The sequence below is a fragment of the Lupinus angustifolius genome, chromosome LG15, assembly GCF_001865875.1.
Source record: "Lupinus angustifolius cultivar Tanjil chromosome LG15, LupAngTanjil_v1.0, whole genome shotgun sequence".
Classification (NCBI taxonomy): domain Eukaryota; kingdom Viridiplantae; phylum Streptophyta; class Magnoliopsida; order Fabales; family Fabaceae; genus Lupinus; species Lupinus angustifolius.
The window spans coordinates 13,942,402-13,957,429 of NC_032023.1; the positions used below are offsets into that span (position 1 = coordinate 13,942,402).

A 15,028-nucleotide genomic window follows, 5' to 3' on the forward strand; every position below is an offset into this window, starting at 1 on the left:
GGTGGATGCACGATTTTTATGATGTTTCCACGTGCCCTTCTAGTACCTAATTCCTTGGCCACTATTGGACCATGTTACAAGGAAATAAATACATTTCCAACCCTCATATTACATGATTTTAATGAAACTAAATAAAATACTTAGATAATAATTAAAATAAATCCTAAGACTAAAATAAATCCTAAGAGTGCCCATGAGAATAAAATCTCAATTTATTGAAAATAATAACAAAAAAACTATTATAATTTCCTTCCAAGAATTGGGTATACTAAAAAATATGTAAAAAGCAGATAAAGTAAAAGCACGAGCCAAATAAAGCTTTTGTTTCAGAGCTCAGAGCAGTGAAAAGAGGCAAAAACAGAGCAACAAAATAGAAGAAAATGTTACAGTTTCCAGCTTATATGACACAGTACCCATTGCCGACGAGGACAATTTTGACGTCGTTTCTGCTTCCCTCTCAATGGCCCCAGCCTCATAACCAAGAACTCCTTCTCGCCATGGAAGAATCTGATTTTGAAGAAAGGTACTCTGCCCTTAAAATCCCTCTTTTTTTCTAACCTCTACCTAAGGGTGAAATAGGTCAGGCCAGGATTTGCCTTAAACAGGTCCAGCCTATATAGCATATAGGAGCCTAGGCCTGGCCTGTTAGCCTGTTTAAAGGTCTATTATACTATATGGTCATGAAATAGGCTACTTTGTCTACATTTAAATGGGCTTATAGGCCTACTTTTTGTTAGGACCATCTAATTCTAATAATTAAATTATATTTTTGTATACATTTTTATATTAATATTACATATATAATAATATTATTTATATTAAAATAGTATAAATTCAACATTTATATATAATATAACTAAATAGGCCGGTCTGTTAGGCTTAATAGGTCTTTTAGGTGGCCTAAAGTCTGGCTTGTTAAGCTAAATAGGCTTTTTAGAAAGCCTGAGCCTAACTTGTTAAAGAAAAAAGCCTAGCCTCACCTAGCCTGTTATAGGCCAGGTAATAGACCCATGATAGGCGGCCTGGCCTATTTCCACCCTTACCTCTACCCCTAATCGAGTATTCAATATTCTGGGATAATAATGATATTTTCTTGTTTGTGCCGTTAACTTTGGTTTTATTTTTGTTCCGTTTATTTAGATATGGGAATTTGGTGATATGATTTTGATTGATAAATATTTTTATTTGGCTATTATATTTGAAGTCTGAAGTTCAAACTATTAGGTGGGTGATTAGACAATAGTAGAAGCAACAGATGCAATATGAAAGGTTATAGTGTATAAAAAATCTCTTAGATACAAATGAGTTAGGATGAGTGGTTGAAGATATGTGAATTCACAAATGAGATAAATGTTACTGGGAATGAAGTGTTGTAGAGATTAATTTGGTGCTCTTTTGAACATTACAATTTGGAGGTTGTGCTTGGGAATGGTTAATTATTTCAAAAATTGGGAAAACTAGTTATTTTGTGATGAAAATGACATGTTTTGGATGAGAGTGATTTAAGTGATTAAAAATTATATCTTGATAAGCTCCCATTTGAGATTAAAAACTTTCTAAGATAATAAAAAAATTAAGATAGTATAAACTTTTTTCTATGGTTCAAATTCTGGAAACAGACTTGTGGCGTAAGGCTGCACACATCTACCCTCTGCCTATAAGCACCCATTTAAGCACTTTGATTGTAATTAAAATTTGAGATGCTTGACTGTACCAGTACTTTTTTATACACTCCAAAGAAAACATCAATGTAAATTTATGAGAAAATGCTCTCTTGGTATGGAGGATTATTAAGTAAAATATGTTTATAATGTGCATATATTTCGCATCTTGTAGCAGCTAAGATATCATATGTTTAGGAAGATCAAGATTCTAGGGTCATCAGTTAGAGTAAAACCTCTTCGAAGAAATGCTATTAATTATTAGTATCTCAATCTTTTTAAACAATTGCTTGAACTAGTTGTTGGAAATGTGCATAACTCACATATTCTGGAATGCATGAAGTAGGATGATGCATACATATTAAATAGTTTATGTAAGTGAAAGCATGTAAATTTTATCATGTTCTGAGGATAATAGACTTTTGGTACAAGAGAGTTAGTTCCCTTTGAATATCTTTCTTTCTTGTTTTTCTTTGCCTCCTACTCATCCTTGTCAATGCTGTCATGAATTATCTATCATTATAGTGCAATGAAATCAAGAAGATGAATAGCACCCTGGTTGTGATCGGGAAAGCCACTAATAAAAATGATAAGGAAGAGTTCGACAATGAAGTTGATGATGACGATGCTGATAATGCAGAGGAGTCTGAAGGTGAAGAATTTGAGCAAGAGACTGGTTAAAGAAGCCGCACATGTTTGTATGGTTGGGCCAAATCATTGTAGTGAGTACCGACTCCAGACGTTCATGTCATACTTTTTGTTATATATGCTTTTTCTTGTGCTTAATCAAATCTTTGTCAACCAAGAACGCTTCACATAACATTATTGGTGCCTCAACAATAGCATGAATTAAATTTCAGATGTTATGCATGCTTTAAATTGTGGTTACTTATTGGTCCCCCCTTCTCTATCCTTTTCTGAGCAAAGTTGCCACTTTTTTTTGGCTTAGACTAGTTGAAGAGTTCATACAGAGCAACAAGATACTGGTAGTTTATTAATTTGCCTTTGCTTGAAAGAAATGTTACCTCAAGTAGAAGTCATCTAGCTTCTAAGCTTTTCAATTTAACTGCAGAGTATATACTCTTCCTTGCCTTTTTGCTGTGTAAGTTTTTCTTCATTAACTTTCCTATCATTCACAACCTGGTTCATTTGATATCTTAATTTCTCGAGAAACCTCGTGTAAGTATTTTTGTTATTATAATTGATGAGTACATGGAATCATTCAAAATCATTCAAGGAGCCTCAAGTACTCCTTGAATTCTGCGTTAACCTATTCGATTGCATTTTGATTTTGTGTGCCTATCACACATGTCAAGCAATCGGAGTAAAGTACATGTGTTTCCTAGTTTTTGTAAAAGGGTGACGCAATACAAGAGGCTTGTACCTACTGAGGTATGGGAAGGGTAGGTTTTGTAAAACTGTAAAAGACATGTATTCCATCATAATGAGGGTCTCATTAGTGTTCCCTTCTGTATGTAATTCTGGAAGGTCATATCCACACCAAAGGATATAGCCTCCATAGAAACCATAGCCCCAAGATGATCAATATCCCACATCTACCCCATATGCAAGTTGACAAGTTGAACTTAGGTAGAGATGGCAATGTAACCTCGTGTTCTGGGTTCTCTTGTGAATTGTCCCAAGAGCCATTAGAAATGGGGTGAAATTTCCTTGCAGGTAAGTTATAGCCTTATAGGTGAGGATGGAAACCATATTACTGGCAAAATGAACATTAGCTATCAAATCAATTAAAATCAAGATTATATTAATCCTTCTCTGTTCTAACAAGGAGATTGAAGATACTTTAATACCCTCAAATTGTCCTCTGCGTTAGCTCCAAAAACTCCACCTCATCCATGCCCATATCTGAATGATGCTGAGCTGCGAAGAGAAGCAGTCCTCCTCAGATGGCTTCCACAGCATACCCTTTGCGTTCAGCCTCTTCAGCTGAGCAACAGTGGTGAAAATCTGAATGGTTTTGTCAAAGTGGTCGAATTGCTTATAGCTTTACCCATTCCAATAAATTAACTTTTATTTTTGAGTCTTCCCCTTGGCATGTCTTCTCCTTTCCTTTTTCTTATAGTTCCTACTATTAGAAATTTTAGCCACACATTAATTACATTAAGTCAATGGTCTTGCGATCATGCAAATTTTTTGTGTGTGCATATTATCAAGACTCAGCCTCCAAAGCAAGCAACAGTTTAAGTTTGAAATTAGCCACAACCAATCTTTTATCAGCCCAACTTTATTGAACTTGTTAGGTTAATTCAATGATAATAACACTTTTAGAGACTTGGGTCACATGTTTTTGGTAGACCCGTTCCCATTGGTGGGTCCCAATTTCTGTTGTTTAACAATTCATCTTCGTCATTTGAAATTTTGAATCCACCATAAGGCTACCATAAAGTATGCCCCAATAATTTGATTTTGTCAAGTTGTCTTACTTGCTCCACCTGTCCCCATGTTACATTGAAACACCAAAAATAAATGAGAAGAATTTTGTAAGTTAAATGAGACTTCAGATTTCTAAGAATGAACTTGAGAATTTCTATTTTTGTAAAGGGAATAATGTATATTATGGTATTAGGAGAAAAATTATTTCCTCAAACTTACTCAATGATTAACACTTATCATATTTCTATTTTTTAATTGGTTATTTATTTTAAAAATATAATAAGTGTCCATCATTAAGTAAGTTTAAAGATATAATCTATCCCCTAGTACATGATATACATTATTTCTATTTACAAAATTAGATGAGTTTTTTTATAACGAGTTTGGTACTTTGTTTTTATTTTAATTCAATTCCGTCTTTATTTTTAATGAACAATTTCAAGTGTTTCTGGTTTCCTTAGGTGGTCTCCACATTTATGTGTGAAAATTTCATAGTTCAAATATTTAATAAAGTTCCTTAATCCACTGGGCCAGCATGCAATGTTAGACAAATTTCGCTCCATCCTCAACAAGGTCACCCAAAACGTTTTGTCATCTTCCCCAAGTCCAAGACAATAATAAATCGACAATGTCTTAGTATCACGCATCTTCCTTTTATTGACCTGCAAATTAGAAGAATACCACATGATAATATATAAACAAAAATTTGATTAATTGACCAACGCATTTATGAAGAAGCTTACCACCCCTTTTGATATTAGAAAGATAACTATCCCTCATAAGTTAATCAAGTCATAACGATAGAGGGCAAGGTTTAAATCTCTTCTACTAAAATACACTAATATATTAACATTTGTCTATAAAATATTTCTCTCTATATATATATAGTAGAGATTCACTTACTTCAATTGTAAATTTTTTAAACTTACTCCTTATACTTAAAAAACTTAGTCTCTATATATATATATATATATAAGATAACGACCACAATAGCACGGAATAACAAAATGAAGCCGGAATAGTTTGAACCACAGAAAAGAATCAAACCACCAAAAACGGCACAGCATAAGACACGCCACAATAATAGTTCACATATTAGCCAGAGCTTAATATACAGAACCCTAACTTAAAAATTGCAGATTCCCAGCCACCACGTCCAAAAAGAAATTCATTCTCAAATAAAGATTAGAATCTCAACCACATCCAAAAATTTATAAAAATTTTAAAAAATAAAAATGTCTATAGCCCAATCATCTCCATATTTTCATATTTTATAGGTCCTAATATTTTACTTCATCATCATATTTTGAAGAATCATGCTCATATTTACTGTTTAATAAACGTTCTCTACGCGCTTCAGTGACAGTAACTGTTGCAGTGGTGTCCACGGTAAAGAAACCTAGGGCTTCCATCAAACTGGCCATTGTTGCAACACACTTTCACCGATCCGTTATGGACGCCAATAGAATACCCTACCGGCGGCGAACGGTGCTGACGAGTGACGCGGTACGCCGCCGTCACGTACGGCGGCGAATCGGCGGAGGCGTGAGGTGTTCTGGACGGAGAGTGAGTGAGGCTGGAAGAAGAGGACGACGGCGAAAGAGACACCTTTTTTTGCGATCTCGGTGGTGAGAGAATGGCTCTGATCTTCAATGGATGAGGTAGTTTCGATGAAGCACGATCATATTCTTCGATTATGTTCGTCAAATCTTCGTCGTTGGTGATGGAAATCAAGGTTTCAAAATCTCCGTTTGGTAATTGACACCTTAAAGTAACAGAGGAACCGCATAATTCCGCGAGTTTCGCCATTAATTCTGCACAACGAGAAAAGCATAAACCGTTAACCAAAAATAAAGGAAATAACAAAAACACGAAACATGGAATGAAAAATTCGAGTGTGAACCTGAAAAGGTAACGGAAAATTCAACGGTGAGGACTCTGGTGTAGCCACCAACGTAACGGAGTTCGCCGTCAGTGGCGCGTGGGAGAATCTTGCCGCCGTAACTATAGAGAAGCTTGACGGTGTGGCTGTGTGTGAGTGTCATGACTCATACGACTGTGTAAGTTTTGGTGAGTTGAATGAGAAAGGGGAAGGTTCTAGAAAGAAGGGAGAGAAGAAGAAGGGAGGAGTGTGTTCCTCTGGGTTTGGAAAGTGGGGGTTGAAAACTCTGGGAAGAGCTTTTGGAGTGAATATAAAGGCGGAATAGAGGAAAGTTCCACGCGCTAATACTTTGGATAGAGATTACCGGTTCCCATTTCCGTCCATTTGGTGTCTCCAACCAATTAAAAAATTAATATTTTTTACGTTATTCTATTTAGTTTGGTTGGCTAGGTATATTAGGACAGAATTATTTTGAGACATAGGATCCTTCTCTGATACTTTGTTTTGTTGGATAATAAGATGAACCGGAATATCTCTCTCCAAATGTTTATCTTTCTACTTCCCAACCCAATCAAATTGCATTAAATAATATAAAAAAATTATTTTTGATTTTTCCTTTTAGGTATTTGTCAACTTTCCATTAGTTTGGGACACAATGAAACATAAAAAATAGGATATATGATCTCCATTAAAGTAAAACATGTTCTCATGTTCTCTCTTCAGGCAATCTATTTAATTCTATACAACTTGATTAATAGCTTGTTGCTCCACATGTAAATTTTTGTTTAATTATTAATTAAATTACTATAAACATAACAAAAAAGTATTAGTTGTTTGGAAGGATATGAGTAAGTTGAAGTTGTTTCTGTTCGAATTAAAGTTGTCTTATTTTGATTTATCAAGTATCGATTCTAGTTAAGTTTAATAGTGTTCTACATTTTCAACTTAAATTTGGTTCAATTAAAGTTTATGAACTTTCTATTATGTTAACGAACTCAAATTTATATTGCTCCTGAGCATAAACCCTACATTATTGGATTATACATGCACATGTGAGAAAATTTGTAAATTTTAATAATGAATTACCTGCCAATTAAAGTTCCTTTAGTAAATATTGTCCAACTCTATATGTACGCACAGAAAGTAACTCAAGTATGAATAAATCTTTATAGGTGAAATAAGAACAATTAATATATATTATTAGATCTTATTTAAATTGTAAGATAAGTACACATGACTTTTTTAAATAATAATTTGATTACTAATAAACTTTTAATTTTAATTATCCATATTTGTTTATTTGGCAGTGATTTATTATTCTCATAATGTTTATATGAGAATTTCTCACTTCAGTGAGCAATGTGTATATCTATGTATAAAATTGAGTGAGCTCATCAACCTAACAAGATGAATTATATGTGATGCAAGTTTGACTCATTTATTCAACTCAATTTTTATCACAAGTTCAACTTGTTCTTTTGATGAACTATGTTTATCGGACTAAACAATGAATTGAATTTTGAATGAATGTCGAGTTGAATCGGTTCATTATCAGTCCAATTATTCACCCAAAGAAAAAAAGTAAATAACATAAAAAACTAAACTAAATAAAGGAAACTGAAAATGTGATCACCGTTATAGATGACAAAACGGTCTGCTCTCCCTGCTTCGCTCACAAAATCTTAGTGGGACAACATCCTCATATTATCTTAACGTATAAAAATGTATGTCCTACCCGTTTTAAAAGGGCTAGCAAACATTAGGAAACTCATGGGTAATGAAGAATAATTTAAAAAGAGAGAAATTCAAACAATAAAATGAAAAGAAATTAAATAAAATAGTTGGAGAGAAAAGATTAATTTTTTTAATATTTTGTTTGAAATTGAACAATATTATATTACAATTTTTTGAGACGTTAAATCACATTACATCGTATATGTATTTAACTTTTGTTTTTATTTACATTATGTTTTGGATCATCTATATTGCCCAAAAGAAATGTCCATCAGGTAAGCAAAACAGACAAATAGGTAAAGTTTCTTTGCCTTCCGGAGAAAAAATTATGAACTATACAGGTGGGATCTAACCATAAACATTATCTTTTTTTTCCATCCATGATCGTTATCATATCTACCACACTCCAAAATCCTATATATGATGGATGTTATTTAGGAAGTCATGCTCTTATTTCTTGCTTTGTCGTAAAGTAAGAATGTGACTTCCAAAATCATAAAAACGAATAACTGAGCAGATGCAAGTGGGTATCCAAAGAAGTGGCGATAAGCCACATTTCGTCATGGTGGCCCATGACACGTTTCTCCAGATCAGAAGTACGATGACAAATATATAATCATTCTCTTATGGGTTACTTTAAGGAGAAAATCTTCCTCACTAAACCAACAAGTCATATTTTAGAGACATATATATTTATGATTGTTAATATCATTTAGTAATAAATTTTAATTAAAATTAAATTTTTCTATCTTTTACCTTAAGTTGTCATTTTAGGCGCTATTCAATATAGGAACTACCTAACAGTTCGCTTACAACCAATAATTTATATTATATTATATGTTCTCAGTTTTTATCTGTTACCGATTTTATATATAGTACTAGTAGCAGTAATATTTTAGTTATATATATACGCGCATACTTATGTACATAATAATATTGTGATATAATATATAATGTACATATATGATGAGATTAACATTAGTATAATGTGCCCATATATTAGCCTTAAGGTATAGTATATTCAAATTGATATCATATGTAAATTGTAATTTAATATTATTATGAGGAAAAGATATATACAATGACTATGTAAGATATTTTCACATTGTCATTTCATTATTCATTTTTAGTTATTATTGACTTTTAAATAAAAGTAATACAAATGAATGATGAATAATATACAGATTGTGTATAAATCTATACACTGTCAACATATATATTACACTCATTATTAATTTGTACACTATATATTAATATTATGTATATTATAGTTATTAGTGTGTCGAAAGATAATTCATACCTACCATGACACATTACACTCCATGACACATAAAGTGGTACAATATTGTGAGAGAGAAGACATGATCCCGATAATAATTATATCGTATTTTGGTTTTATATATAGTACAGAAAACAATCAAACATTAACTGATACATTTTCCAATTTTTTCATCACAAAATCTACATCTTCAATAAAGAAAAAATCAGCAATTGATGAAAATCAATCTCATGTTACTCGGGTGGAAAATGACTATGCCAATCCCACAACTGTATCAAATTGATGATTTATTGTTTGTTTTGAATAATTTATATAATATTTTAAAATGTTCTACTACTCAGAAGTTGAGTTGGTTCAACATAAGTAGATCACCTTAACCTTATTGATAATATTAAAATTCACAAATATATAAACACCAATCAAATATTAACCGATACATTTTCCAATTTTTTCATCACAAAATCTACATCTTCAATAAAGGAAAAATCAGTAATTGATGAAAATAATTCTCATGTTACTGGGGTGGAAAATGGCTATCCCAAAACCACAACTATATCAAAATGATGATTTATTGTTTGTTTTGAATAATTTATATAATATTTTAAAATGTTCTACTACTCAGAAGTTGAGTTGGTTCAACATGACTTTTGAGTATGTTCCATCCTAGTTATTTGGGCGTCCTAACTAGCTGTAGTTATCGCATATACGACTGGTCAAATAACATTTCATGGTCGATCGTGAAGGTCCATCCGGCTGACCATGCATTCCATGTTAGTCAAATTACCTTGCTCCTTGAGGTCGGACAAGGAGCTTAACCACATACCTCACATCTGCTTGGAAATAGTGGGTAACTTCTGGGGCCACCACCCTGATGTCTCACTTGCCATGCTTCTTGCAAATCTCACATATCCTTTTGCCGCACGACAAGAGCAGAGTGTAATATGGCTGTCAGGTCTGCCACAAACTATAAGTCAACTATGTACTGAGTATGGTCGTGCCAAAGCTGTCTGACATGAGTAAAGCAACACCCGATAATTCAGAATGGTTGGTCATGCCAACTGTACTCTCCACAGCCACGTCACCCATCTCAACCATTATAAATAAAGGTTTCCCCCAACAGGATGTATCTGTTAGAAATTCATAATTTCTAATTAAGGTTTGTATCATATGTTTAATACAGTTATATTACTTATTTACTTTTTAGTTACAAAACAAGTTATATAATTAATGTCAACCTAAACAACTTTTGAAGCTAATAACATATATGTGCTTAATGAGTGGATACCCAAATGGTTGACCTATAAGGGATAATGAGAACCCTATAAGTTAACACATAAGGAATGGATATGGTCCTCAATACACCAAATCGCAAATAGTTTTCACCTCTCACCATTAGAGAGAAAACGAAGGTCCCAAAAGTAATTAATGATTTGGTTGAGGAAGACCATCATACCAAAACTCTCTCAAAAGGCATATCAAAGGAGTAGATCAGAGAACATGGATTCAAAGATTTAGGTATGACTTTATATCCTTGTTTTATATTATATATGAGAATCATGATATTCAAGATCTTAGGATTGATATTTCACCAATCATCAGGAAATATCTAATAAATGGTATCAGAGCCAAGTTCTGAATTTTATGGTTCTCCGTTAAAGTTGTTTTCCCCCAATTTTTTTATTAACTGTAATTTTTTAAATTTGGGGATTTTTATGTTTCCGCTATTGATTATGAAAATTGAGTATTTAGGAATAATGAAGATAATTTTGATATGCTTCCGCTTATTTGAATTATGAGTAATTTGTATTATAAATCATTGCAACATGCGTTGAAGTATTTATTCAGATCTGTGCATGAACATTGCATTAACTTTTATGACTATGTTATGTAATATGTATATTATATGTGCACTAATGTCTTAATGTTGGACATTGACTTTTATTACTTCACAGTTTTTGCAATTGTTAAAGTATATGTGTAAGGTATATATATATATATATATATATATATATTATATGTGAGCAATATGTATTTCTTATACATTGAGGTATTATGCAATCTGCATATATGTTATATACAATGTTATTAAAACCGGACCGGTCATCAAACCGGTGAGGGTACTGGTTTAGTGGTTTAGTGGTTCAACCAGTGGTTCAGTAATTAAACCGCATGGGATTAAACCGGTTAAATCGGACATACATGCTTATATATATGTGTGTAAACCTGTAACAAAAATTATCTAACATGTAGATACTCAAATTTATAATCCATATTTACAGTCAAAGTAAGAATTATCATAAACAAACAACTTTAATAAATCCAAAATCTAAATTACAAATACAAATAGTAATCCACAAGTACTTGTCTTACTTAACAAACTCGAAACATATGACGCAAGTTCATAACTCAGTCTACAAAACATATTATATATTTAAAACTTTAACACCAAAGAGTCAAAGTTGTTTCATATTGAGGTTCCATTTCTTCACCATTTAAGTCCAAAACTTGACTAATGTTGTCTTCAACTAGGTTCACATTGCATCATCATCATCTTCTAAATTTAATTGATCTACAACAATATCATTTTTTCATACATCAATTTTCGTACAAGTTAACAATAAAATAAATTAGTTATTAGAATCAAAACTGATAATGCAATAAAAAACATTACATTTATGAAATAAAAAATAAAAAATAAAATAGTTATTAGTTATGCATCATCATCATCTTCTAATTTTATGTGGTATGTGCCTATGTGGGGTTTTTTAAAATTACATGTATGAACCGACCGATTCAATCAAATTTCGGCCGGTTCACCGGTTTTGACACGGTTCACCGATTTTGATGCTTAGCCGGTACAACACTTGTTTCGTACCGGTTATGGGACCGGTTGACCGGTTCTCTGGTTGAACCGGCCGGTCCGAACCGGTTTTAATAACATTGATTATATATATAATCATGGTTTGATCAAATATGCTCATGTATATTTAGGATTTCTAAATATTGCACTTATTGTTTTCAATTCCTTTTGAATATGATTATTGTATAAAACATGTACCTACCATCATGAGCAATAAATATGTGATTCACCTTATTTTAAGACACATAAATAAGGATTGAAGATAAGCTATATATATTACGTTTAAGCTTAATGCTTGTAATTAAATATATATTGTGTATATATTGTATTTTGGAAGTCCATATATATATATATATATATATATGTATATGTGTGTCTATGAAATAATTGACCGAATATATATAAAAATATGCTCTTGATATTTTAAAGTTGGGCATGATCATATTCGATTTAGAATTTATGATATTGATTTGCGTATATCTTTTTATGCTTTTCACTCTGGATCTACTTTGTGTTTGATTAAGATTACATCCATTTTTATGCATTGATATATAAGTAATATATCTTTTTTGATTTAAAATTATATTATGGGATTAAATTTGTTAATTATAAAAGATATCAAATCTGAATGTTTTAATTCCAAGATCATAATTTTTTTTATAATAGACTCATATTGTTTTTTTTTCCTGGTAATTATTTTAAATTAATTGATGCAATATATTGTCAAAGTAACTATATTGTGGATATTGATTAAAATTACACAGATAAGTATTAGATTATTTATACGAATTATGTTCGGCCCAAAGGAAAACACAATTTGGCCAAATAATAACACACTTGTGATGATAAATATGTAACAAATATAAAGTTTTTTTCATGTGAATAATAGTCGGTCCAAAGAAAGGCTATTGTTTGACAAAACTAATTGTTAATATTTGATCATTACATTGAGAGTACCACTTACAAATTAATTTCTCTGTCCAAAGACTAGAAATTGATGTTGTGCTAGGTATCTTGTGATAAGTCTATTATGTGAACATGTCTTGGTTTATGTATATTACCTGACTTGTTTGTTTAAATGGTTGCAACACTTATGGTTTGTTACATTGTTTGGTAGTTGATTGCATTATTAAGTGGTTGCTATTGTTGAAACATTATTTCTGTTAGGATAGCTTGCCATGCCATATTTAATCATATATAAAATGATAATATTTTTTTATGGAAAATTCAAAGGGACCATCACTGGAATTCAAAATGAAGTCTTGTGATGAGAATGATGCAATGCTACCAATAGGCTATAATGACTATATGTATTTATCGCGGATATAAATAATATATATTTTGGATTAAATGTTGAATCGAACTCAACTAAATGTTTTTGTATTTTGGAAAATAAAATTGTTTGACATTTTAAGTGAACCTATTAAACAAGAAGTCAACAATGTGACATATTTTCTATGAATTGTTTGAAATAAATGTTGAATGCTAGTGCATATATGTATCCTTGCAAGTATTAATCGGTCCAAAGGAAGATTATTATTTGGCCGGATTATATACACACATGTGATGGTAAACATGTGATTATTATAAAGTTGCATATGTAAATGACAAATCAGTCCAAAGAAGGGTATATTATTTGACATGCATTATGATCAATGTTTGACCACAAACAAGAGTATCATTAGTGATTGATATGAAATATCAAGCCAATTGTATGTTTGGATTTTATGCGGATAGTGATCGGCCCAAAAGAAAATTACTATCTGGCCCAAATTACAAACATACTTGTAGCAATAAATATGTGATAATCATATAATTTTCCATGTCAATAGTAAGTCGGTCCAAAGAAAGGTTTATTGTTTAACAAGACTGGTTATCAATATTTGATTATCACATTGAGTGTATCACTTTCAAGTTAATAATTTTGTCCAAAGACTGTATAATGTTGTGCTAGGTAACTCGTGATGTGCCCCATTATCATTTGAATTTAAGTATTAAAGTTGAATGTGAATTTAATTGCAAGAATATTGCAATTTTTTTTATTCTTTTACTATTGTTGCAAATATTTCTACTCAAATTAAGAACATCCCATTGCTGAATGGGACAAACTTTAAGGTCTGGAAGGAAGCCGTAGAAATTATTCTCAGCTATATGGATTTAGATCTGGCACTTCAGGTGGAGAAATCCATTTCTACTCTGAAAATCATCGATGAGGTTAAATTTTTGGAAATTGGAACACTCTAACCGAATGCATCTAATGATCATGAAACACTCTATTCTATAAGCATTTCGGTGCTCTATTTCTAAGGGTCAGAGTGCAAGGAAGTTTCTTAAAGAAATAGAACCACACTTTGCCACAAAAACAAAATGAAAAAGGCGGAGACGAGTAGCTTTTTGGCTAAACTCATCTCCATGAATTATAAAGGCAAATGGAACATAAGGGAGTATATTATGGAGATATCTAATCTTGCATCAAAACTCAAGTCACTTAAGTTCGAGCTTGGTGACGACTTGCTCATACACTTGGTTTTGATCTTGCTTCCTGCACACTTTGGGCAATTGAAAGTGAGTTATAACACTCAGATGGACTATGTGCAAGAGGAAGAGAGACTGCAGAGAGATAAGACTGAAAGTGCTCACTTAGCTATGACCTCCCAAAATAAGATAAGAAAGAACAATAAGGATGTTGTGAAAGGGTTATTTGTGTTTTTCTCAGGGAATATGGAATTGTTCTGAAATACACTATGTCAGGCAAACCTAGCATGAAGGGTGTTGTTGAGCGATTAAACTGAACTCTTAAGGATATGGTGAGAAGTATGATTAGTCATTCTTCCTTGCCAGAGTCTCTTTGGGGGAGAGCTTTAAAGACCACAATTTACATCCTTAATAAGGTGCAAAGTAAAACAGTTAACAAAACCTCATATGAGCTTTGGACTAATAAAAGACCAAATATAAAACACTAACACATTTGGGGTTGTCCAGCTGAGGCGCGACCTTATAGGCCACATGAAAGAAAACTGGACTCAAGAACATATAACTGCTATTTTGTTGGCTCTGTTGAACGCTCTCGGGGCTATAAATTTTATGATCCCACTTCAAGACGGGAAATGCAAGATTTCTTGAGGAAGTTGATTTTGGGAAGGAAGAGAACATAAAGAATGTTGTCTTTGAGGAAGAACCTGTCACTGATAGTGAACAAGTTTTTGTGCCTATTACCA

The 15,028-nt window shown here is 32.2% G+C and overlaps 2 protein-coding genes and 1 long non-coding RNA gene across 3 annotated transcripts in view; 1 reads left to right on the forward strand and 2 right to left on the reverse strand.

Moving 5' to 3' along the window:
* LOC109327371 overlaps positions 1-11,143 on the reverse strand; it is a 13,368-nt gene extending 2,225 nt beyond the window's left edge. Inside the window, exons 1-2 of the long non-coding RNA XR_002105332.1 lie at positions 11,029-11,143; positions 4,826-4,830 (exon numbers count right to left, since the gene is read on the reverse strand). This is a non-coding gene — a long non-coding RNA (uncharacterized LOC109327371). The remainder of the gene's footprint in view (positions 1-4,825; positions 4,831-11,028) is intronic.
* LOC109327370 lies at positions 317-2,520 on the forward strand. The gene is made up of 2 exons (XM_019560483.1): positions 317-522; positions 2,185-2,520. The coding sequence occupies exons 1-2, from the start codon at positions 381-383 to the stop codon at positions 2,340-2,342; spliced, it is 300 nt and encodes a 99-aa protein (XP_019416028.1). The 5' UTR covers positions 317-380; the 3' UTR covers positions 2,343-2,520.
* LOC109327369 lies at positions 5,211-6,274 on the reverse strand. Its single transcript, XM_019560482.1, has 2 exons — positions 5,959-6,274; positions 5,211-5,869 (listed from the first exon to the last, which is right to left on the reverse strand). Exons 1-2 carry the CDS (start codon positions 6,098-6,100, stop codon positions 5,412-5,414), a joined length of 600 nt encoding a protein of 199 aa, XP_019416027.1. The 5' UTR covers positions 6,101-6,274; the 3' UTR covers positions 5,211-5,411.